General features: G+C 39.8%; 1 protein-coding gene across 1 annotated transcript in view; it reads left to right on the top strand.

The window, feature by feature from the left end:
• Positions 1-3,086: 3,086 nt before the first annotated feature.
• UBA2 (ubiquitin like modifier activating enzyme 2) overlaps positions 3,087-26,551 on the top strand; it is a 985,116-nt gene continuing 961,651 nt past the window's right edge. Inside the window, exon 1 of the mRNA XM_044081921.1 lies at positions 3,087-3,278. Within this exon, the coding sequence (XP_043937856.1) occupies positions 3,141-3,278 (138 nt within the window). The 5' untranslated portion in view covers positions 3,087-3,140. The remainder of the gene's footprint in view (positions 3,279-26,551) is intronic.

Below are 26,551 nucleotides of genomic sequence, written 5' to 3'. Positions count from 1 at the left end.
CAGGAACACAAAGCACTGGTTGGATAGAGAGGGTGCTGGAGGTTTTGGCTTGGCCACTCAGCTGGGATCTCAATCCTATAGCTGTGCCAGTGGAGAGCCTTATTGGTGATCTGGAGAAAGAGGGAAAAACACCCTCCAGACTGACTGTGGTCTCTGTGTGCTCTTAAGGGAAATTGTACTTTACTGTGTGTGCACTTGTCATCCTCCCATTGTGTACTTCCCCCACTGTTGCCAGTGGTAAGGACTGAGGCTCCTTGATTACCGGACCAGTGCAGGGTGTCTCTCTCTCTCACACACACACACACACACACACATATATATATATATATATATATATATATATATTTTTTTTTTTTTTTTTTAATGCCGGCCCATGTCTTACTCCTTAAAAAGAAAATTTTAATTTAAAACTTTCTTTATTTTATTTGACATCTGTTAACCGGGTTGGTCCAGCTGAGCCAAGGACCCATTTTCAGTGGACACCTGAGGAGAAAAACTCGAGTACATTAATGTTTTAAACATGTTTAAAACATATAGCAAACAAAGTAATACAGGATTACAAAAACAACTAGTAATAAGTTGTAAGACTTACAACATACATAAAAAGACATTTGAACAAGAGGTTGAGTTTAGAGTTACAAGATATTGCATATTTACAAAGATCACTTTTGAACTGTGATGTACAGTGGTTACAGTGGTCCAAGGCTAAAGCCCTATAAGAAGGACCATGAAGAAGGTAGGGAAAAAAAGTAGAGGTAGGAGGGAGAAAGAAAAATTAAGTGGGATCTTGGCAGGGGAAGATCCATGAGCTTGGGAGGAAGGATTTGAGCTGTTTTTTTTTTTTTTAAAGATAACAGTTAGTTATAGTTCTAATAGCAAATGTGAGTTTGTTCTATGCTATAGAGACAGAATGATTGTAGAGGAGTTTGGCTATGTTCTTGTTGGGTCTGTCTATGTGTAAGAGTTGTTGGTCAGAGCTTCTCAGAGAGTAAGTGGGTGTGTATTGGGAGACGATGGAAGAGATGGATGGGGAGGCGAATGGTTTGTGTACTATGAAATGTGTGATTTGAAGCTGAGTGTTGAGAATTTGATGAGGAAATTCAGGCAATTTCAGTTCTTTTAAGGCTAAGCAATGGCATGTTTTGTAAGGTTTGGAAGCTGCAAATCTGGCAATTTTATTATAAATTTGCCCAAGCTGGGAAGAGTAAAGGGGTTTGAAGATTAGTGAGGATGGGGGTGCCATAGAGCAAGCAAGGAAGAAGGAAGGCCTTAGCTAAGGCTATTTTAGTATCAGGGTTAAGGTAATTTTTGTTACGGTATAATAGTCCTAGTTTTTGGTTTGTCTTTTTGATGCAGTGATGAATACATTGGTCGAATTTTAACTAGTCATCAATAATAGTCCGTAGTAGTTTTGGATGAGGATTAGCTTTGATAATGGTATTATTTAGTGAGGAAATAGTGAAGGTGGACTTGTGGTTTAAGATAGTCTTTGGCAGAAAGAGTAACAGTTTAGTCTTGTTTGGGCTAAAGATTAGCTGGTTATCATTTAGCCATTTTTTGACAGCGATGAAAGTGTTTTGGATGAGTGTGTGTAGTTGAGGTATATTATTGGAGGAGGAAATGAGAGTAGAGTCATCTGCATATTGGCTAGCAGAATGGAGGAGGTTGGTAAAGATATTAAATAGGAGAGGGCCCCGGATAGAGCACTGGTGGACCCCAGTTTGAACTAGTAAGAGAGGGGAGCAGGAAGAGAGCCATTGCACAGATTGCTGTCTATTAGAGAGGTAGCTGGAGAACCATTGAAGGGTAGGTGGGGAAAGATTAAGATGGGCTAATTCTGTTAGTAGCTTAGAGTGGGATACAGTACCTAATGCTTTGGACAGGTCCAGGAAAAGACAAGATACACGTTTATTGTTATCTCTAGCCTCTGTGACAGTTTGAGTAAAAGATATAAGGGCAGTAGCAGTGCTATGGTGAGGTCGAAAGCCATGTTGGGGTAGGTGTTAGCAGGTTTCCCTGGATAAGGTAATTCATTAGTTGAGAGTGAATAAATTTTTTCAAGAATTTTTGATAGTGGTGAAAGGATAGCTATTGGTCTGAAACTTGAGGGGTCTCTGGAGTTGCCACCTTTGTAGAGTGGAATAGTATAAAATGATTTCCAGATGTCAGGTACTGTGCTTTCTAGGACAGATGTTGATTAGAATAGAGATATGGAAGGCAATAGATTTGGCAGCTAGCTTAAGAACTTGGGGGGTAGTTTGTCAGTGGAAGGTGAGCAAGGTTTAAGTTTTAGGAGAAGGGATTTGATGTAGGAGGTGGGAATAGGTTTGAGAGAGAAAGTTGTGCTTACAGTTTGAGAGGGGGGCAGGGAGGTGTTTGGAGGGTTGCAATATTGGTCTGCATTTGTAAGCTTGTGGATTGTATTAATGAAGTAGCTGTTTCTAGTGGATATTTATTAGGGAAAGGATTTGGGGTTGAGGGGTTACCAGGGTGAAGGATATTATTTATAGCTGACCAGAACTTTTTTGGGAAGTGGTTGTCTTCTGTGGCCGAAACAATTCATTAGCCTACCTGTAAAATAAGATTAAGAACACAAAATTGTAATCATTGTTGGGATGTGATTAGTAATAATGTGTCCAGAAAGTCTTAACTAAGTGTTAATGCTGGGTATTGCCATTCTAGGGGAAAGAAAATACTAACCTGAAGGATAAACGGTGTATAAAATCTCATTTTCTGGAGACACAGAGTGCCTGGTGGGAAAGGTATGCCGACACCGTATCAGTTTATTCAAATTCAGAACAAAATTAAACTTTGACAATATTTACTAAAAGTGGTGCATGGATGTATTCGCATTTCCTGTTTTGACCCTATTAGGGTTTATCAGTGAAGTAGAAAGTCTGATTGCGCCGTGTCGAAGATCGAGCTGTTAGGTGTTAATCTTAAAGTTTAACCAAATTAGAAGCCGAGCAATGTAACTTAGCTCCTCCGAGCCTGTAAGGGGAGCTAGAATTAGGTTAAGCATTATTCTCCAGTTGCCGTCAGCCTCTACCGTCGGGACACTTTCAAGAGTCGTTTTAGGTATCTATGATTTGCCCTCTTCTTAAGCAAACTGCAAGGGATAGTGTTACTATTATAGCATTATGGCGCTGGTGGGAGCCCTTCGGAAAGAATTGGCTGATTCTGTTTCCGCAAGTAAAGTGCTAGTTGTAGGAGCTGGTGGTATTGGTTGCGAACTCTTGAAGAATCTCGTCCTCTCTGGATTTTCTAACATAGATGTGGTAAGAAGGGAAGCTGTCTGCATCTTCTTGTACTGGTAGACAACAGTGTGGCAGGCCATAGTGGGATCGAAAGGTGTTTTAAGACGCTGCTTTTGCAATTTTCATTCATTGCTGTTTACGCTTACTATCTGATTATCTTCCTTTGGTACTCTCAGGTGAATATCAGCTGTGAGACAAGACTTTAAGAGTGAGCGGTCTCATTCCGTTCCCTGATCGATCTGGTACCGGACCTGGACTCATTCCATTTCTCTGCTCAGCATTGTCTGTAGTTTTCAAAGTGCTGCTTACCCGCCAAAGGGAAGGGAACTGAAGAGCTCCCTTAGGCAGACTCTAGAGGAGCTGTTATCCTCCAGCATAACCTAATAATCTGACAGTTCTGCAGTTGTTGATTAGCTTGTCAAGTTGCTGCTTTTTATCTAACATTATAATTAACAGTAAGCCCACTTTAAATAAAATGGAATAGACTGGCAAGTTGAATTTAGGATTTTTGTAAACAAATAGTGCATTTGACAGAATTTACTACTTTGCTTTTCAAGTGACATGATTATTGCTTTCGAACATTTGATTTGTTAGATCTGTTTAAGGGTACATTTATTATCAAGTGATCTAATTGTATTTGATTTGTAATTTTGTGGGATCTGTTATCTGAAGATGTTTCATTTTGGAAAAATAAGAAATAGTACTTTTCTTTCTGATCCTCTATTTCAGTAATTAATACCTAGATACTTTGTGCTGGTGTGTGTGTGTGTGCGCAATGCAATGCAATGCAAAATAAAGGTTGCAAAGGAGAATGAGGTAATATGTGTTGATTAGACTTTTGATTGACCTCTTGATATCAGGTTTGAAGTGAACAACCACTTATTACCTTTCGCTGTGCAGAGCTTCTCTCAGAATATCAAAGTAGCACTCTTTCCAAAGAGTAAGTTTTTTCAGATATATTGCACAGTTCATTTAGTAAATTCTAGGTAAAGTATAATTCCGTGAGCAGAGGGTTGCCAGTGTTCACTCTTCCTATACTCCCAATCACAACCTGGCTGTTGTTTGATTGCCTTTTATTTCTCTACTGCTGTAACTTACAGCAAACCATGCTTTGTTTATTAACCTGGAGTAATGTCATGCTCAATGGTTTTCTTCACACTTTCACCCTTTTTTTTGAGCAGGTCAGTTTGGAAGGCATCTCATTTCACTTTTTTCTTGCTAATTTTTCTTTTACTGTAGCTTCACATTTTTATGATCATAAGTGTGTGTCTCTGTTTACATTTTATATTGTTGCTGATTGAATTGGTTCATTCTAATTGACACTGTCTTTCTTGACATGGGTGTGTGAGAGTGATGCATACATTTTCTCCTTGTGATGCACTAATTCGGTGCCTTTTTTTAATTTCCCCCATTTTTATGTTTTGTTTATTGGCAGCCCTTTTCCTTTACTCTAGTGGATGTTGGATGTATAGTGCTGTGGGTTGTGTGTTCTCCCATCACATTCTGAGATGGCTGCATGTGCTGCAGCATGAGGGATGTGAATGGATTTTCTTGATACACACATACTGTTAATTGACTTGCCATTAATTTGGCCTCATGTTTACTTTCCTGTCTGTAAGATACCATGTCATACATTAGGTTGCTGGCATGCTGACTCTGAGTACGGTCATTGTAGAGGAATGCCCTGCATTTATGCAACATGGGCAGCCCTTGTATCCAATTGTGACAGAAATTTAGAGGAGCTTGTATCATCTGGTATAGAAATCTGGATTTTGACAGAACGGCTTGGCTTGTCTAGTCTGCCTATTTCCTTATCTATTGGTAAGTTGGAGAGCTTACACGACCACCTGCTTGATGCCTTTTTTTTTTTTTTTTTTTTTTTTTTTTTTAGTCCTACTACTCATAAGCGTTGTGTGTTATGCTTGTTGCACGCATTTTTAAGTTCTATTATGTATATATTTGCTTCTTTCTTCCTTTGTGACCATTGAATGTTTTCCCTTCAGTAATCCCATTGGTTCCTCATCTGTTATGTGAAATTGGTATATGTGTAAGTCTGGAGTGTGAGGATGTCCTCTGTTGTCTGAGGATAGCAGGCCGGGCTGATAGTGACAAGAGCCAATGGTTGTGGTAGTGAATCGTATTACATCTCTTCCTTGTTGGCTGTCAAGTGATGTGCATTGCCACTTCACTGAGCCTCAGTGTGGACACACACTTTCATATACCTGTGATGCTTAGACACTCCTTGTCTGGAATTGTGCTTCAGGCTTACTGTGTATCGTAGCATACTTCATGTCCTCCTCCAGGTTCTTCTGCAACAGGAATTTAACCAGCTTCCTCTCCCTCTTCAAACGGGCAAGTTGCCATCAGCTGCTGTACACCATCCCTGTCATCTGGATCCTGCAGAATCCAGTCTGCTGTTTGAATGTATATCGAGCAGAGACCAACTACAACATTATTTCAGCAATAGATTTTGCTGAATGTTCTTACGTATACTTGTTTGTGTGGGTACTCCAGTTTGCTCACACCCTTTTTTACACAGTAGTACTTGTGCCTTTCTTGAGTTGTCTGTATGTTCTTTTTCATTTTGCTATTGTTTAGGTGCTTTTTGGCCATATTTGTCAAACTTGTTAAAGACTGTATATGTTAGTCTTCTGCGTTTTTTTAATTTAACGTGTGATACAGACATGCTTCTTTGTGGTCTGTATGATTAGAATGAGGAATCAAAACTGTACGAGATGCTGTGCTGCAGATGTAGTTTAATTGACTGGTAATACAGATTACTTTTATTTATTTGACATATGTTTACTGGGAGTGTCCGACTAAGTAAAAGCCCTTTTTCAGCGGAGGCCCGGGAAGAAAACCTCCACAGTAAAACGAGAGTAATTATTAACAGACAAACAATGAGAGAGTACATCAAAGACAGTAAATACAGTAAGATTCACGTTATTTACAGTGAGTTTCACAATAAATGCATGCTAGAAGGGAAGTAAATTTATGTACATTTTACAGTGTGAGCAGTAGTGAACATTTGTACACTTTTAGGATGTGAGTACAGTTATGAGAGACCAAATCAAGTTATTTAGGGTAAGTTATGTAACAGAGCAGTTTGTTGAATTAGTGGGTCAGCTGTTTATTGGTTATGCAATATCAATGACCAATCTGCTAAAAGGTGTTTACAAAAGAGAGATTTTTACTAGATGCTCAGTAGTGAGATATAAGACAGCAGATGACAGTGACATGAACAGCATCTGTGAAGTGTGGGTAAGAAAATGTAAGAGTTGTTAGAGACTGGCTAGGAGTTACAGTTACAAGTTGGGTTATTAAGAAGCTGTTGTTTTAGGGCCTTTTTGAATTTGTGTGTAGTTATTTTTCTGATGTCGGGGGAAATTTGTTCCAGTTTTGAGCAGGGGAATAGCTATGTAAGATCTGGCTGATGTTTATATTTGGCCTAAAAAATTTCAGGCGTTGTAGGTTAGAGCTCCTGAGGGCTCTAGCTGGGGTATATTAGAGTGACCAGTGAGGAGATGCTTGGACAGGCAGTGGGTTTGTAGAGAATGGCATGAATAATGGGGAGTTGTGAGAGTTGGAAGTTGCTGGGGGAACTCCAAACCAGATTAAGGCAGAGAGGGAAAGACAGTGATGAGAGTTTGGGGACTGATTAGCAGCAAACTATGCAATGTTTGTTATAGGTGCTTTCGAGTTTGGCTTGTAGCTTGGTCTGTGGGTTAGTTAAGATTTGTGAGCCATAGAGGAGGCTGGGAAGAAAAACACAAGTGAATGAGACTGTAGGATCATTATTTGTTGTTGTGTCTTTCGGCTTTTCCCGGTTAGGGGTTGTCACAGTGGAACTCCGGTCCGCTAATTATTGGTAGTTGATTTTTACGTGCCAAGTTACCAGCCCTGACGCACTACCTTCAACGAAGGTACACCCATTCACACATGTCTCCACGCAGAAGATGCTCTAGCTGAGAATCGAACCGGACAGCGTCTTACTGTGAGGCGACAACGCTACCGCAGCACCACCACCACGGGTACTCTAGGATCATTAGTAAAGAACTTTTTATTTTTATAGAGAAGCCCTAGTTTTTGGTGGTCTTTTTTTAATGCAGTGGTGGACATGGAGGTCAAATTTAAGGGGGCCATCAATGATGGCCCCAAGGAGTTTTGTTTGGGGTTCTACATTGATGATGGTGTTAGATGAGGTAATAGAGAAGTTAGATTTTTTGGTGGAAGAGAGATTTCGGGAGGAATAGCAGAAGTTTGGTCTTTTTTGGGAGTTGAATAAGTTGTTGTTGAGCCATGGTTCTATGGATTTTAAGGAATCTGTGGTGAGGATAAGTAGTTCACAGATGGTATCTGGTAGAGTCGTCGGCATAGTGTATGAGAGTAGAGAGAAGACAGGAGCTAGAAAAGCGGTTTGTGAAGATGTTGAAGAGGAGAGAGCCAAGGCTAGATCCTTGAGTGAGCACCCAGTTGGATGGGTAGGAAGGGAGGTTGAGCAGAGAGCCATTTTACTGATTATTGCCAGTTAGAGAGATAGCTAGAGAACTGTGAGATGGTTGAGGAAGAGAAGTTGAGGTTTGATAGTTTAGAGAGGAGGAGGATGGGGTGAGAGATGATGTCAAAGGCTTTAGAGAGGTCGAGTAAGAGACCAATCTGTTACTGTTGTTGGTTCTAGCTAGGGAGATGGATTGGGAAAAGGAGAGGAGGGCTGTAGATGTACTGTGGTTAGGACGAAATCCTTGAGCTTTCTTATGCTGATGTCTTTTCCTATGCATCTCGGTGTTTTGTCTTTTCCTATGCATCTCGGTGTTTTGCCATCTCTTCTCACTGATACTCCAGGTACAAGCTTAACCACTGTCAAAACAGAGGAATAATGCTTTCTACTAATGATGCATTTTCTTGGTTATCTTAGTATTTTGCCAGCTTTTCTTATTGTTCTCCTGTATCAATACTTACAACTAGGCATGAGTATCCAACATGGATTTCCTTGTTTAATTTGATTTCATTTGGTGACCAGGTGATTCATGTTGATTCACTGAAAGCAGTTTCAACGAACGCACATAAACTGAAACCAGTTTACTGAAGTACCTTCAGTAAACACTGAAACAATTTTTTTTTTTGTGTAGGGGGCATACCTTCCATGTTGGGGGAGCAACCCCAAATCCCACAGAATTATATATACCAACTTCGAGGTCGCACAACAGTGGAGAGAAAGGCAATCTCCACTTTTCTCAAAGGCGTTTTTTTGCAAACTGGCTTTGGTTTCTTTGTGTTTGCCACACTCACCTTGTATGGATTGACATGTTCCCATCCGGTGACCAGACTAATCCAACTGCACAGGAAATATTTTCTGCAGAGATCTTGTAACTAACAAAAGCCCCATAAGGGCAAATTAATCAAATGAAACCAAACATGCAGCCCAAGAATACTTGTTCTTGCTTCCTAATATATGATGGGTAGTACTCTAATAATACATTATTGTACAATATTTCTGTAAATACTGTATTAACTGGTATAATACTGTAGAGAGCAAGACAGGTTTACCAAGGGGCTTTCAGTGAGTGCCTGTACTGCAAAGTAGTTTTGTTGAAAGACCAGTTACATTTTTTGCCACTGCTGTGTGACTGTAAGTCTGGAGTGCATGTGGTGTCCCCCTCACACAGTACGGGTGTGAAAGGTTTACCTATCACAAAAATCATAACTTGAGGGTTGCTGAAAATGGTTTTCAGTATTTTCGTTTTGACAGTTTTGTTACTCAGGTCGACTTGACAAAGGACGTTTCTGGGAGTCAATTTTTGTAATGTATTCATCTTACTGATGTACTCTCAGTACTAGTGAAAATTCAGCTTGAGACAAATTTTAGAGATGCTAATAAATGCCCGGAAAAATCTTGTTGGAATTTGGTCTCAGTATTCACTAAATTGTTTTTTATGCATTTGCAGATTATTGATATTTCTGTGAGCATTGGCATTTGAGCACTGAAAAGTCTTGCCCAGTTATCAAAATAAATAGGCATACAAAGTAATGTATCAATTTTTAATAAAAATGTTTTCTCATATTATCTACTTATTATTAGTATGATATAATGTATTCCACCTCAATTTCCTTGCTTGATTTTTAATTATTTCATTTGTTGACTGGGATAGCTCAACTTTGCAGGGATGTTTTTTTAGAAGAGGCCAGGAGGAAACAGCATAGTATAGTGAACTTATTATTGGATTAAAAAATGTTAAAATAATATGATTTTTTAAAATAGCAACGATGAGGATAATTTGAGCATGTAGTTTGTGGTGTATACCAGGTGTTAAGTATTGGGCCAGATTCAATAAAGCCTACACGTAAGTGTACACAGTATGTTGTTGTTTGTCTCTCGGCTTTTTTTAGTAAAATTCTTATCACATTTTTTTGTGCTTTCTAGTCACCAAAAGATTACTAAGTGTGCACTTTGTGGTAACCTTTATGAATCACTGTCAATATTTAAAGCTGCAAGAATATCAGTAGGAAAACTAAAATTCAGAGGAAGAAGGTGTGAGTTAGTTATGTCTGTGTTGTCTGCTCACTCTGAATAGTGTACATTTAATGTACACTTAGTGTGGGCTTTATTGAATCTGGCCTATTGTGTCATACAGTAAAAAGTGTTATTTGTTGTATTGCTGTAAAAAGTACTGTTTGTTTTCCTGTTTTATTTTGCGTTAGTTCACCTGGTAGACTGGTCTCGAAGCTATTTTCAGTGACGGCAGTTGTTACACAGTTAAGCTTAGACAAAAATATAAGGTAGATAAATAGAAATAAAAATTTCTAAGGTAGTGTCATGTAATTGTTTTAGTGTACGAGTAGAGGAAATATGAGTGATTAAGAAAATGTGAGCAAAAGTTAGGGATTATTTGTGTGTGATGATTGCATTACCATGTGTGTGGTAGAGTTAATGTAGTTCATATTTGAGAAATTAAAAAACAGGATTGAGTTCAGTTAAAATGGTTATTTTCATATGAAAACCATTAGGAGTTTTTACTTTTAATATTTTTATTGATATGTTTAAAGAAATATTTACAAGTACAGTAGTACAAGGAGTACATTTTGGTATCAGGAATTGTATTGTACCGAGAGGAAGAAGGGAACATGTGACAAAAGTGAAGTTAAGCATGTCAGTAGTATTGTTGTTAGAGGAGGAGAGCCAGAGACGAGGATGGATAGCGGTTTGGGATAAGGTGCACAGAAATTCAGATACAAGGACAGGGCCAAGTAAGCGTTTGGCAGGTTTTTAGATTGTACAGAAATGTATGTTTACTCTGATGTCTTAATGTCTGGGGCGATGGAATTGCACATCTTGGCAACAGAAGAGCGTATGATTGACCAGTTTAGTGAATCATCAATGTTTATTTGTTGTTTTTGTGGGAAGGCAGTATTGCAAGTGTTATCCAGGGCTGTAAGGTTTAAAGGCTACTCGAAGAAGGGAGCAAGAATGCATTTTGTGTAATTTCTTGTTTGGAGAGTGAGTTGACTAGTGAATTTATAAGAACATTTAGGCTTTGTAAGAACTTCATTTACAGTAAACTCTGGTGTGAGGAAAAGGATGGGCGTGGGAGAGTTCAAGGTGTTTCTAAGTTGTCTTGTGCCATGAAGATATTTCAGTAGAAATTTAAGAGGTTAGTAAGCTGGAGAACTTAACATAGTATACCAAATAAAAGGGGTAATGTTGTTTTGGAGGGATTAGTAGTCACTTGTTTTGGTATTACCATTTATATATGTCATGGAGATGTACTTGTATACTTGCCTGCATATAGGCGGCAGTTTGTCCTTTTGAGGAGTTGGAAGTCATTTGGGGCAGAGTATAATATCTAGAGAGGGAATTTTCGTCTTGTGCTATCTTCAGTGTAGGCACACATGCAGTTTAGCTGTGTAGCTGATGCAGAACTCAGCTGTTGTCTATACTATCATTAGGACACAACCTCCGTGATTACTAAAAATAAATTAGGGGGTACGCAATTAAGTATGGTACTCTCATGAGGGTTGTGACCAAGATACCAGAGTCAATATTTTCTATTGTGTATTTTTTCAATGGTCATGGTAGACACCATCATATCCATTTTGTGTATTCTGCTCTTTGTCTGTCGTATCAGCTGACATTTCAAGGCTGCTCCATATATCTTTGCAGATCTGTGGATGCATATGCATTGAAGGAAGATTACTGACTGTGGAGCTGTCGAATAATGTTAGAATTCATCAAATTGCATTTTCCTTGTTTTGCATGGTTTTACTCTCAAGTAGGCCGCGGTGGTGCAGTGGTTAGCATTGTTGCCTCGCAGCAAGAGGTTCTCCGGTTCAGTGCTCGGCTGGAGTGCCTTGTGTGTGGAGTCTGCACGTCCTCCATGCGGTCAAGTGAGCTTTAAAGACATATAGGTAGGTGCGAAAGTGAGAGGGTGTGTGCCTTCTGTGAAGGTTGGGTGCCGGGCTAGTAATTTGACACAGTAAAAAAAAAACTCTACAACCGGTGATCCGCTTTGGTGACCCCCAACCTGGAAAAGCCAAAAGACCCTTTCTTTTGCGTGGTTCTACTTTCACCTTTGATGGAACTGCTTATGCAGTGAAGTTGAGGCAAGGTCTACCTACAACTGCGTTTTCCAGGTATACCCAAGTACAAAGGGCTGTTAGTTTATCCTCCACCTTGGTGCCAGAAGGTAGTTTGTAGTCGGATGACTGATCCTTCAGCGATGCCCACTTGGCTTCCAGTGGAATATCTGACAATGTGCCCAAGTGCAGACTATAGTTAAGTAAATACTGGGGCTTAAATGTTCCCTCTGGAGATTCCAGTAGCACCGCTTTGATTTTGCTGCTTTTGATGCCGTCATAGTTGCATGTCTTCCTTGTTTAGTGCCTTTAGCCGCTGTTTACTGTTTGGGCAGCCACGGTGGTGCAGTGGTTAGCATTGTCACCTCACAGCAAGAGGTTCTCCAGTTCAATCCTCGGCTGGGGTGCCTTCTGTGCGGAGTCTGCATGTCCTCCCTGTGGTTGCGTGAGTTTCCTCTGGGTGCTCCGGTTTCCTCCCACATCCCAAAGACATATGCAGTAGGTGGATTGGACACTAGGTGTGAGTGCATGTGTGTATGTGCCTTCTGTGGAAGGTTGGGCGCCGGGTTGGCAACTCAACACTGTAAAACTCCACTGCCAGTCATGAGCGGACAGGTGACCTGCTGTGGCGACCCCTAACTGGTAAAAGCCGAAAGAAGAAGCCTCTGTTTACTGTTTGTCTGGTTGCACCTAACTTTATTTCTATTCCACTCCTCCTCTTTTGAGCATCAGTACATTTTTTTTTTTTTTTTTTTTATATACTTGGTATCCATTTTCCAGAAACTCATTTTATCTTTCAAAACGATCATGGGAATACAAGCCATTCCTAGAATGCAAGTGGATGCAAAGTATTGAAACATTTTCTGGGCCGGTGCTGGGCTATCAGAGAACACATGTTCTTACTTGCTGACACGCACCTGTATGGGCAGTTTGTAGAATGCTGGTTCACCTACTGTTTGTTTTTCTAGGGTGGGGGAGCAAAGTAGCACACGGGGAAGACCCACATGGGCTCGGGGAGGGCATGCAAACTCTGCACAGAAGCCACCTGAGACAAGAATCAAACTAGAGAACCTGTTACTGTGATGTGACAGCACCACTCGCTGGGTCATGTGTTTTCTTACTTCGCCTTACTGGGTGCTGTGCTCTTATTTTTCTTCTGTCTGTTCAGCAGAGTGCCTTGGTGCTTAAAACTGGTTACTTGTGTTCAGTCAGTGCCCCTTTGTTTAAACTAGCATCCAGCAAATTTCTATAGTTGTATCCTTTTTTAACTGTATATTGATGGCATGAGTTTTTCAAAATCACTTGTTACCTGGGTGTGAAGAAGTTTTACTTTATTGTCAATGCTGAGTGATTTTGGAGTAGAATTTAAGGAAAGTGGACCACTTTAGAGCTTGCTCCATGTAGAAGCACTTTTTTTGTGATTGAAGTTAGTTTGCCAGTGTTGACTTTTAGTTTTGTGATGTTTTCCATCATGATCTTACAAATGACAATTAGTTACTATGAATGTAAATGGTTAAGTGTACTGCTGAAGTGTTAAGCAGTATGTTTCTGTGCTAGCTATTCCATTATGGTGAAAGCAATGATTGGGTGTTGAGTACTAATACAGTGGTGTTAAGGGACTGGGGGGGATATTGGTTGAATTTGTTGACAGTGGGGATGCTGCAGTATTGAACTTTTGGTATGGCATTACTGAACTTTTGGTATGGCATTACTGAAGAATAACTGATGTGGCCATTATGATTTGCATTGCTAATTTGTTAATTCACAGGCTGTTATAGAGTTGAACATTTGATATTGAATAACTTATTTCTCTGATGTTTGTGCATGCTTTACTAATTTTCTGTATTTATGCAGCAGTGTTGCAAAGAAAATATGACATTGTTCGGGATGGGGTTATGTAGAATTTACCTCCTAGTGCTGGAGTTAGACCATGAGGGTGAAGCCTGAGTGCTCTGATGAAAGCACATTTGGGATGAGTAATATTCCGTGCTGGTGCAGAATTCCTGAAAGTGTTTCATCCACAGACTTCTAAATTCTACAGGTGTGTACAATGCCCATCTGTAGTACTGGAATTGAATTTTACCCTGTGATGAGTGGTGATGCTTAAGTGTAGTTGGTCCACTGGTGCAAAGTACAACTTTGTAGTACAGAACTTCTATATCCTTGCATTATTTGTAACTTTTTGGAAACCTTATTGTGGCAGTATCTGTGTTTTTGTTCCTCTCCATCAGGGCTGTTGCACAGTAATAAAGTTACTGCCAGCCTTGTGTCACCTGTATACTTAGTAAACTTCAGTTTCTGACCAAAGAAAAGATCATGGGGTTTATGAAGAAGCATGTTAGTAATGTAGATATGTTACAAATCTTTAACAGTGGAACAAAAAACAGCTTTGTCATGTTTGTCAAAGAAAAATAATCTTTTAAAATAATCTTTTAAAGTTCAACTTCTAAGTGGCATTTTAGTTGATGAGGAAGTGTGTTTATAGGTACAGTAAAGGCAGAGTTTTAACGGGCTTTCTTTGCATACCCAATAATACTTTGGTGGCAATATATAGTTTAAAAGAGCAATGTTTAATGTATGTGTTCTGTGTTTAAAACTTTCAGAATACTAAGAAATAACTAAGAAATCGTCAAAGTGAAAAGGAACACCAAACATTTTACAAACTAGGGTCTGGTGTCTTTCATTTTCAATTGAGTACTTTTCAGGTAGACCACTGGTGGGAAGCTTTATGTTGAGCAGCAGCCCAATTAATTTGAAGCATTTTGCAGGTTGCTACAGCAGTCCACTAATGACAGTTTGATATCAACAATTTGTTTGCATCACCACTGTGTTGATCAGTGAGCAAATAGACTTACTGAAGGCTATTGCAAGACTGAAATCTGTTTTTTGGGAGCTTCCCACCAGACTAGGGCTCGGATTGAGTCTCCGATGTGCCTGCCCACCAACAAAACATTTTTTTGTGGAGTTAAAACAGGTGGGCATTTTTTATTAGCTTTAGGGTGCTACACATTTGGTCTTTGGTTTGAAGATAACTTCTGAAGTTACCCATTGGTCTGAGTTAGATATGCATGAGGGCATGGTACAGTTGCTGCTGCGTAGAAAGAATACTTATGGTGCGTGGTTTGTTTGGCTTCCTTGGTTGTGCTGCCACAGATTTTTCACGTAAAGGAAGGTGCTGAACCTTGTGAGCACTGCTTCTAATCTGGCTTTGATGAGGGAGACTGAAGTAATAAATTGAATTGAAATTAAATTGTAAGAAGGCAGTTGTTGACAGACCTGAAATGCTAGGAGCCTAAGTGTCAGACTCTACTAAGTAATAATAGATTGATTATGCATTATATTGTTTTCTAGTAAATATTCTTTAAAGGGGACATGGTTATTTTTTTTTTAAATATTGAAAGGATAAAGCATTAGCAACTACCCTAGGTATTATCTTTTTGAAAATAACATGTTTTACACAGAGAAGTAACTGTGTAAGCGACATTCAAACTTCAAACGGCAGCTCTTTAGAGAAATGTTTTCAGTATTACAGGTGAAGAATTGTGGACCATTTTACTTCTGTGTGTCATACTGGTCATAACTGCAAGCTACATTAGGACTGTTCTTGCCAGGTGGGAGGACAAATGAGTTTTTATAGCTTAAATATTGATTGAATACAGGTTCCTCAGTGAGCTAACATAAGGCCTGAGACTGTTTTAATACAATTCATTGTAACAGACATTAATTTCTTTGGCTGCCAAGGTTTTAAGCAATTTTTTTTCAAGCCCTGGCATAGCTTATTGCTGTATAGTATTTTTAGAATGTATTATTTCACAAACAAGTTGCATTTTTTGACCACCATGTTGCCTCCATTGTAAGGAAAGCTTTCTACGTGGCCCACCTCCTTTAGTAAGGGTGTCTCATCCAGGGACAAGGAGATCATAACATCCCTGTATTCTTCCCTTATAAACGAAATTATTGAGTACAGTGTCCCTTTCGGCATGTACCTTACAAAGCACATGTAGCAGCTGGAGAGACCACAGAGGTTCCTCATCAGGAGAATCCAGGGCCTCAAACATCTACCCTATACAAATAGGCTAAAAGCCATGTCCCTCTACTCAGTCTCATACATACTCCTCAGAGGTGACCTCTGTGTGGCATACAAAGCAGTCTCAGACCCTGCCTTGATAGGACTGCTGCATATCCGCAAGTCAAGCTCCACTCGAGTAACCCACATGCACAACCTCAACCTGGTCTTTGACATCAATAGGACTTGTTGGCAGGACAGATTTATGTCCCAGAGACTCCCCTTCTGTGAATCTTTCTCCATGTCAAGCAGAGTACCTCATTAACTCTTTTTTAAGCGCAACCTGGATAACTGGATGGGGAACAGAAAATACACCCCTGGGATTCCACCTGTGTCCCTGCTGTGCAGGGGTATGTAGTGCTGATTTGTCAGAACATGGGCTAAATTCTTGGCTAGGCTTGTATGGGCCTCGGGGCCAATAGCCTATTAAATTCATGTGATCATATATTGTAATAATTGTATTGATTGAGACCGTATTATTGACAGAAGCCCTAACAACTTTATGCTGCAATATTGGCACTCTCACTGACTTGCAGTTCCATTGAAAATGGCACTAAGAGCTAAATAGTTTGCAGTGAGTGAGTGAATGTTTGGGTGAGAGGGGTATTTGACTACAGAGGGAAATGCCCCTTCTTCTTCCAATAAATTACCTCAGAGGTGATTATGGAGTAGGTGTTGGGGACATTACTCCCCATGTAGAAATATTGTTTTTATTTTTCTTGTGGTGTAAACTGTTCTGAACTCTCTCTGCTGTATGATTTAGTTTGATTTAGTTTTATTTCCTTATGTTCTGTTTCACGCAAGTTAATTAGCAAAATGTCTGTGTGCTTTATTGCATTTTATATCATAGACTAGACCTGCAGAGTGGTTTTCAGAGATTTTTTTTGAGTATGATTTGTGTTGTAGTGAGTTGTTGGCCCTGCACTTTTGTTGATGCTTTGTCATAAATTTTAGGTTTGATGAAGTCATTTTGAGCGACTTGCCCAAGATCTGTAATAAAGATAAGTCATAACAGATTAGAATCTGTCTTAAGAAAGTATACTAGAATAGAAGAAGTTGGGTGGGGGGAAACGCAATTTGGTCCAGTGTGCATATATGCATAGAGGATTGCTTCTGGATCTAGAAAGAATCACTTGCCTGATGTTTCATAACTTATGGACAGTGTACTAAAAATGCTTTCAGTGCCATTCAGTATTTGAAGGATACTCAGCATGGTAACCTGTTTATACACTGTTGCATTGCTTGGGGAGGGATTTGTAAAATAAGTTTCAGGTGCTCGAACATGCATGCACACTCTGTCTCTCTGTCACACCGAGACCGAGAGATGTTCTGTATACTTGAGGGTGGTAGACTCGCAACTAAATTTGACTTCTGTAGGATGTCAGGATGCGTAAAGTTGGTTGCAAATGTGCATCGTGTAACGGACTGTGGAACTGTTTTACTGTCACTTTGAGTACCTAAATCTTACTGATATTAAAGAAGTGTATGGATGCAGGATGTGCTCCTTGCATGTATTAACAAGAGGTTCTGTGGTTTGGCCCTCAGTTGGGTGCCTTCCTGTGCGTGCTCTCCTTCTTCTGTTCTCAGAGGTTTTCTCTGGGTGCTTCTGAATTCTAAAGACACGCAATAGGTGGCTCAGTGACTCTAAATTCTCTGTAGATGTTGGTGTAGGTGATTGTGTGTGATAAGGACCCCCCCCCCCCATTTGCTCAGATAGTGCTGGCTGTCAGTGTGGTCACTCTGAGTCTTCTGTGACTCGTCAGACAAGCACTGTAGTCTTTACAAGTTGCATACATTTTTGCAGCACAAGTAAAGGTACTAAATGTGCTGAAGGGATTGGATTGGGGAGGCATTTTAGACAGCAGAAGGTGTGTACAGACTGCCATACTTTTCATCCCTTGTGGTCTGAACTGTAAGGAGTGCACCATAAAGAGAATTGGGTTCAAGGTACACAGCTTGTTTTTTTTTGTATAGTCATAACTACAGTTGATAAGTTTGAAAATCTGAATTACAGCAGAATCCAAGTACTCTGGGAAATGTCTGTTAATTTTAAAAATGTTTTATAGATTTGTAGATATTCAAAGGTTAATGAGTCTTACGAATATTCACACCTTTCCAAGCTTTGCCTCCTTTCTGCAGGAGGGCCATGACAGTCAGTCCTAGAGTAAATTTTGTGCATACCCATTCAGTCATTCTAGGTTGTGTTTAAAACAATAAGTAAGAAGGTCACTGAAAAACCAATCCTTAAAAACAAACTGAAAACTCCAGCAAAGCTAGAACTTCCACTGAGCGAACTCCCAAACGTCTTGTATCAGAGGCACATGGGATATATGCAAATGATCATTATGAACATCGGGTGTTTCAGCTAATTGGCAATTCTGAATGTCCATGACTTGTTTCATCGTTTTACTGGACAATTTCAGGCCAATAAAGCCAATCCCCACTAGCTGTGGATATGCATATTTCGGCCTTGTTATGACCTCATCAGCACAGCACAAGCAGAGTGTTTGACTAAACATTAGAAACACAGGGCTGTTAATACCCAGCTGATGTCCATTGTCATTAGGGTCACTGCAAAAATATCCCAAACAACAAACTAAAACAATAAGTAAGAAGGTCACTGAAAAACCAATCCGTAAAAACAAACTGAAAACTCCAGCAAAGCTAGAACTTCCACTGAGTGACCTCCCAAACCTCTTGTATCAGAGGCACGTGGGATATAGGGACATTCAGAATTGCCAATTAGCTGAAACATCTGATCATAAGGATCATTTGCATATATCCCATTTGCCTCTGATATAAGAGGTTATGTTTAAAGGAAGATAGTCACTGGCTTAACATTTGGAGGAGGATTATTCCATAGGTTTGTGAGATGCAGGGTTACATTCCTCTGCACTGTTTTGTTTTTCTGTTGGCAAAGCTTTAGGTCCCTGGTTCTTCTGTTGGTGGTGAAATTGTAAAGATGCAGGATGTCCAGTACAATTGGGTCTCCCATGGTGTGGTAAGAGAGCGACTGAGATCTCCTCTCAAAAGTCTGTAAGGCAGTAAAAAGGTTTTAGAGCTTTCAGCCTCTCTTGGTAGTCTCGAGACTTCCAGACTGTGATTAATGTTGTACTCTATTGTATGACCTGATGAATGCTAAGTATATGGGAGACGTTGCCTGTCAAGACCTTGATTTCTTTGGCCATTTTCTGTGGTAAATAAAAGGATTTCCTGACAAAAGTTGTCACGTGACTGTCAAAAGAGATGGAGCTGGAGCTATCGGCCCAATTACCAAGATTCTGACTACACACCTCTACAAAGCAAATATGTAATCTGTACAGTATGAAAAAGGGGAGTGTTGTCTGCCAGAAGTGATGATGCTACTCTGTTTAGCATTTAGTTTGAGTCCAGTTTAAAAAAAAAAAGTTTACTTTGTATAGTTTATTCTGAAGGGCTTTGGTGTCCTAGGTTAACTTGAGAACAGCCCCCAGTTTGTAGTAATCTGACTGCAAATTTTGTTAGCCAGAGTGGAGAGTTGAGAAATAAATACCAAAAAGGAGAGGGCCTAGCACCGAGCCCTGAGGGGGCACATTGGTCACTTTCGTACTCCTACCTGCAGCTTACATTGCATGGTTTCTGGCTTTTTATCCAGTTTGCCCTTCTCACATAGGGGTCAGGTTTTAAATCATTTAGATGTGTGTATGATGCCTGCTTGTGAAATAAAGATGTCCTTAGCCAGGTTAAGATACACTTAGTACTTCTACATGGCCATCATCTATAGCATTTGTAACCTTTTCAAAGAAGTTTACTGGATTAAATTGGCTACCCTTAAAACTGTTGGGGGTCATCTCTAGTAAGATTCTTGATGCTGCATTTTGAGATTAGTTCAGTTTTGTTCTTTTGGTTTAGAAATGAGACTTGTAAAGCTGATTAAGTCTGTAATTATCGAGGTTGGTTGTAAGGTGCATCACTACAGCAGTGCACCATCTGTCAGGGGCAAAACCAGTAGCTAAACTTAGGTTAAACAGTTTGAGTATGCTGCAAGAACATGTTTAACACTATTAATGTATAGAACGGCCAGATATATTGTCAGGTACGATGGAGGAAATATTTTAGGTCTTGGTCAACACTAATAGGTCATTTGTAGAGATAATTGGGTGAGTAAGGGATTTGGATGCTTTGGGGCATTGGGTAGAAGTTTTGAGGGTGAAATTGATGCTAAATTTGTTGTAAGGCTATTAGTGTCGGGTCAGGATAAGAGATATTATAAATATTAAGACTTGTTAACAGTGATTGGTTGTTTAGTCACATATGCTCATTATAAATCGAGCATTACTGAAGGATACAGACTCCTGAAATTTGGCAGAAGTCACAGTCGGTATAAACAACAAAAATGGCTGTTACTTCCCTTATCATATTAAGAAAAGAAATTAAAATCAAAATTTCTGCCAGCCGTTCGCATACTCACCAGTTTCCTGAAGTTACAAATATATGCAAGTTAAATTGTTAACCCATTCTTGTTGTGAGTGCCCTCGTGTAAACCACAGGACGTGTGCACACTCCATAGTGTCAAAAACTGGAGTAAAAATACACTGCACAAAGCACTGGCTCATACTTTTAGAAGAGGCATGCATAGTACACACCAAGCTAGCTTGGGGAACCTCAGATCAGTGGAAGGACACTGAAAAGAAATTTTAAATTTCCTTGCATGGTGCAGCAGTTAGCGTTGCCGCCTCACAGCAAGAGGTTCTCTGGTTCGATTCCCAGCTGCGGTGCCTTCTGTGCGGAGTCTGCATGTCCTCCCTGTGGTAGAGTGGGTTTCCTCCAGGTGCTCCGGTTTCCTCCCACATCCCAAAGACATGCAGTAGGTGGATTGGACACTCTAAATTGGCCCTAGGTGTGTGTGCGCATGTGTGTGCTTTCTGTGGAAGGTTGGACGCCGGGCTGGTAACTCGACACCATAAAACTCCACTGCCAATCATGAGTGGACAGATGATCCGCTGTGACGACCCCTAACCGGGAAAAAACGAAAGAAGAAGTGACTCTATTAAAATGGTAAGACCTCTCGGTGTCAGTGTCATTGTAAAAGCAACAGTTAAGTCACGCTGGGGTGTGGGTAATGTAGGCTTACTCACAACTGGCTTTGGTCCAGAGGTGAAGTCCTCGTAAGCAGTTTTATCCATAGGTAGATCCTTCCTTACCCACAGCCAAAAATGATGTATTGTTTAAATATAAGTTTAGCTTAATTAAGCATTTCAGATTAAAGTACAAGGATGTAATAAATAATAAAGCACCCATGAAGTGATGTGTGGGATGTGTATACATATGTAAAATGAAATTTTCAAATTCAGATTTAAGTGCGTAGTGAAATAGTGGTATCAGAAATCAAAGCATAAAACTTTACAAACCTTAAAATTGTAAGAATTGTTAGAATTAAGATATGGCTAGTTCCCATAAACAAGGTCAAAGGGTAGGTTTTCAGCAAGTGCTTGAAACAGTCAAGTATCAGGATTATTGTGAGCCCCTCTGACATGGGCCCTGATAAACAAAGGAATGTTCCCCCAAGGTATCTCCACCCCAACCCTTGCAACCTCGAAAAGTCTGTGGTTGAAAGAATGACAAGTGCAAGCAAGCGGATACCAGTTGAGAAGTTCCTTAAGGTGGGAGGACCGAAGATGTGAAAGGCAAGATAAAATAGGATGAGGGCTCTGGACAGTGCAAGACTGAACAGACAGCCAGTGCAGTATGCACTGCTGGTGTAGGATGATGGTGTCTAGATACCCCAGTAAGTAGCTGAGCAGTAATACTCTGTACCAGTTATAGTCACCGCTTGCTTATGTCTGGTAGCCCTAGACACAAAGCATTGCATTAGTCCAGACACGTGGAGACTGTAGGCAAGTAATATAATTGGATACTTAATCAATGAGATACTTCTCAGATGGTAATGGTGATTTTAACAATAGCAGAAACCTCGTCCTTTAACGGCGAGTTAATTGTCATCACACCTAGGTAATACACTTTCGACACATGTTCCAGTTTGTCACTGTTGTAAATTATGTGCTGTGTCAATACTGGAGCAGCTAAATTACAAATGGTGGTATAAGGTATATTGTTAGTATTGCTTTTCATTTGGTATCAGTAATGCAGTTGTGGATGCATTCCAAGTTCAAGGTGTTTTGGACCACCATAGATTTTTGAGGGAAGGAGAGGTGACGCTGCTTGAAATCAGTAAAAGAGTGGAAATTTTAAACCTCTCACATGAGTAACATTTCTTAATGCAGCTTATACATTGTAAAAAAAAATTAGATTAGGATGGGTTTGGACTCACCACATAGGTGAAGCAATATTTAAAAAGACCAGGATTGAATAATGGTATTGGTCTCATGGTTTTATGAGATATTTAAATACTTTAACTAGGGCAGTGATCGTGATATACCTAGACCTAAATCCAGACTGGAATTGGTCATAGAGCTCATTAATACTCTGGGAAAGTTTCAGTTGCATGTAGATAACCTTCCCAAGATCTTGATCAACAAAAGGAAGGTCTGAGTTAGGTCTATAATTGTCCAGATTATCATCATCTAACCCTGCCTTCTTAAGAGCAGCAGTAAGCCATGCCCTTTTTGCTCCTTATATTATGTGAAATTTTGCTTGTCTGAATATATGGAGCCTTCCTTGTGATATTATACTCTGACATATAGGTCATTTCCCCTGTTGAACTGTGTCTTTACTATAATTATACTGTTTCTTTTTTCATCTGATATGCTAGATTGCACTCTTTTATATTATGTAAATCTCGTATGTCTAAATATATGGAGCTTTTCTCCCCGGGCCTCCACTGAAAATGGGCATTTACCCAGTCGGACTTTCCCGGTCAACAAATGTAAAATAAAATAAATAAATAAAAACTGTGGTCTTAAAGGACAGAGTGGTACTCTGACAAAGAAAAAAAAAGAGAGAAAAAATGGACCCAAGGCATCCAAGCAAGATGTTACAAGCCTGTTGGACAAGGATCTAGGCCATAGGTGGCTGAGCACTTTTTAGAGACAGGTGCAGGGAGATTGTTATAATCAGGAATATCGATGCAAGACAAAGAGCAAAATATCTTGCACTTAACTTACCCACTGCAAGCCCCTGTGAGTGTCCCTTGACCAAGAGTAGACTTGTTCTCCCAACAGATTAAGGTTGTCAGGAGAAGACAGACTACTAAGCCTGGACACCACCTGGAAAAGTGCTGCTGGAGGACTTGTTACCATTGAGATCCCCCAAAATAGAAATAAAAGATTTCTTGTGATTTTTCTAAGACTGGTAGACAGTAATGTTCATCTCAAAAAGACGTGAGTGTAGTGCTTTCTCCACTTTACCTTTGTCTTGTTCCCTCAAGTCACAGAGCTCAAGATTGTGCCATGGTTCACATGACATAAGATGAGCAGAATGTGTACAACTTGAGGCCAACAGATCAGTAGAGGACATCGAGATACCTAATGGATATGTGTGTGGCTATAAACACACACACATGAGTGTGTGTCAGAAAGAAAAAAAAATATCATGGTTCCTCTTCAGGGTGGGCTAACAGTCGAATTCCTGAGACCTTGCTTGACTGTTTCACTCTGGAGGAAGTTGGGGGTTCTCTATCCTTCTGCTTGTCTTCATGGATGGCCATCACACAGGACAAATAGGTCAGGATAATCAAATGCAGAGGCTATACCATTCCCCTGAACTGCACACTCTGATCCTCTCAAGATAGCCTGTCCACCAGTGGACTGTGACAAGGAAACTGTATCCAAGAACCCCCACCAGATCAGAAAGGTTTCTGATAATGCTCAGAATTCTTTTTACTTCCAAAGAAAGTAAAAAACCTCAGGCCAGTACTTGGTCCAAGCTGCCTCATCTAGTTCATCCCAAAGGAGCCATTTTTCGTGATTGTGGTGCATTCTTTTTTTTTTTTTGTTGTCCTAAGGAGATGAGATGTGCTTTTTGGAACTCCAGGACACCTGCTTCCTCATAAAGATTCACCCAGGAGTCTAAGAAGTTTCTTCACTTTCAGATGGGATCTAGTAACTGATTAATTTTGGGCTTGTTGGCCTCCCCACAATCCCTTATTTTAACCAAATATGTGTTTGTTACAGAGACCAGAAGTAGTCCTTCTGTTTCTCCATTGCCTACTTCAAGCTATGCAGGAACCTGTTTGTGGCCAAAGACTGTCCTGTGCCATTATTCAAGTGTCTAGGAATCTGTGTGAACGTGCTACAGTCTTGGTTGTCTTCTCAGATATTCACATTCATCAGTTGCACCTTGGATATCCATTACAAGGGTTTCCTACCCTCAGACAGGATTTTGCCCATTACATATGTTGTGAGCTGTCTCTGTCCTGTGACATTTTATTTATTTATTTTACATTTTTTGACCGGGTAGTCTAACTGGATACATGTCCATTTTCAGTAAAGGCCCGGGGAGAAAAGCTCCAACACACACAATATAATAATAGCATGTTGCAACAGTACAAGCTTGACACAGCTGTTGTTAATAAAAGTACAATACTAATAGTGAGCATAATATAAACAGTAAAGGTAATGTAGAAAAAGTTGTTTACTATATACATAGATTTAAATTGCAATGTCATGGTTTATATGGATCATTATGGAGAAGTCAGTTGTTAGTATAGTATAAGGTGAAGAGTATTCCTATAGTATAAGGTGAAGAGTATTCATAAGTATAAAGAAAAAAAAGAGTTAGTCAGGGTTAGTACAAGGGCATAACCAATTTGTACTAAGAAATAGATTTGGTTTCTGTTTAAAAAGTGTTATTGAGGACAGAGATAGGAGTTCAGTGGGAAGTAGGTTCCAGTGTTTTCCGACAGTATTAGAGAACAGAGAGTCTCCTGCTAAGTTGTTGGATCTGCTAGTACAAATAAGTAGTTTGAGGAGCGTAGATTCTTTAAGATTGTTGTAAGGGGTAATGAGTAGAGTAGAGTAGAGAGTGTTGGAGTATTGGTGGGGTGATGCAGGGTCTTATGGGCAATAGCAAGCTGGTGAAATAGAAGCTGATTTTGGGACTCTAGCCATTCTAGTTGTTTTAGATTACTACAATGATGAGTTCTAAAAGGAGAGTCAGTGGCAAATCTAGCAATATTATTATAGGAAATTGCCAGTTTGTTGAGGTTGTTTTTTGAAAGATTAGTGTATACAGGTGAAGCGTAGAGTGGAAATTGAGTTCTGGCTATAGCGGTCTTGGCTAATGGTGTAAGAAAGGGTTTGATTCTATAGATGGACCCCAATTTCTTGTTGACTTTGTTTTTATTGTGCTGTTAATATGAGTATCGAAGTTCAGGTTGCTATCTGTAGCTATTTCTAAAAGTTTGGTGGTTGGGTCAGGAGATATGAGAGTGAAATATGCTGGGGTTGACTTTTGGGTTGGAGTAAAAAGTAAAAGTTTAGTTTTTTTGGGTTCAGGAGGAGGCAGTGGTTTAAAAATCATTGTTCTGTATTAAATGCTTTTTGGGTAAGGGACTGTAGTTCAGAAGGAGAAGTGGCTGAACAAATTATAGTGGAGTCTGCGTAATGAATATAGGTGGCATGAGGAATTGCTGAGTGAAGGTCATTTAATAAAAATGGAAAATGGGAGTGGGCCTAATATGGAGCCCTGAGGAACACGAAGGGAAATGGGGAGGTGTGTAGATAGATTGTTGTCCCATAGTACAGCCTGCTGTCTGTTGTCCAAGTAAGATTTGAATCAACTTAAGGCTGGAGGTGCAAGTGAAAGTGATTTCAGTATATTTAAAAGGAGTTGGTGATTAACCATATCGAATGCTTTAGATAAATCTATAAAGACTGCAGAGGAAATAATATTGTTATGGTTTTTGTTAATGCAGTCTGTAAAAGGATAGCAGTGCAGTGGTAGTACTGTGGAATGGTCTTAATCCATGTTGACAGTTGGCAAGTAAGTTATTTTGGATAAGGTGGTTTAAGTAGTTGCTTATGGATGCATTATTCCATTATTTTTGCCAGTGGGGAGAGTAAAGCTATAGGACGATAGTTTGAAAAGTCATTGGAGTTACCACCTTTATGTAGGGGGATAATGTGAGAGATTTTCCAAATAGTTGGGATAGTTCCTTCACTTATGGTTCTGTTTATCAGTATGGAAATGGGATAGGCTATGGCTTTGGCTCATTTTTGCAGGTATTCTGCTGATAGTTGGTCAGCAGAGGGGGTGGTAGGTTTTAGTTTTTGGAGAGGGGGTGGTAGGTTTTAGTTTTTGGAGAAGAGAGCAAATGGAAGTAGAAACAGATTGTAACTGAAATGATGGAAGTGGGCAAGTAGAAGAAGTTGGTAGATTTGAGGTACCTGGAGATAGTTGACTAGCAAGAGTTTGGATGGAATCTGTGAAAAAAGAATTGAAGGTGTTGGCAGTTTGTGTTGGCTTCTCAAGGTTGGAGCCTTGTGGATTAGGTGTGATAGATTGACCTGGGTGTAGTAGTTTGTTAATGCTAGACCAAAACTTTTGTGGGTTCTTAGTTTGCTGTAGTTGGAAGTTTTTTTTTTTATCTAAGAGGATAGCTTTTTTTTGTAATATTTCTAAGTTGTCTAAAGTTTTTGGTGGTCTGTAGAATTCTTAGTAGTGCACCATTTAGCCCAGGAGTTGTTTCTAAGAAGGATTTTTTGCTTAGTAGCTAATG

The sequence above is a fragment of the Protopterus annectens genome, chromosome 8.part1 (genome assembly GCF_019279795.1).
Source record: "Protopterus annectens isolate FY-2018-M chromosome 8.part1, PAN1.0, whole genome shotgun sequence".
Classification (NCBI taxonomy): Eukaryota; Metazoa; Chordata; order Ceratodontiformes; family Protopteridae; genus Protopterus; species Protopterus annectens.
The sequence above is the reverse complement of the archived record's forward strand: the minus strand, read 5'-3'. Positions and strand labels throughout refer to the sequence as shown.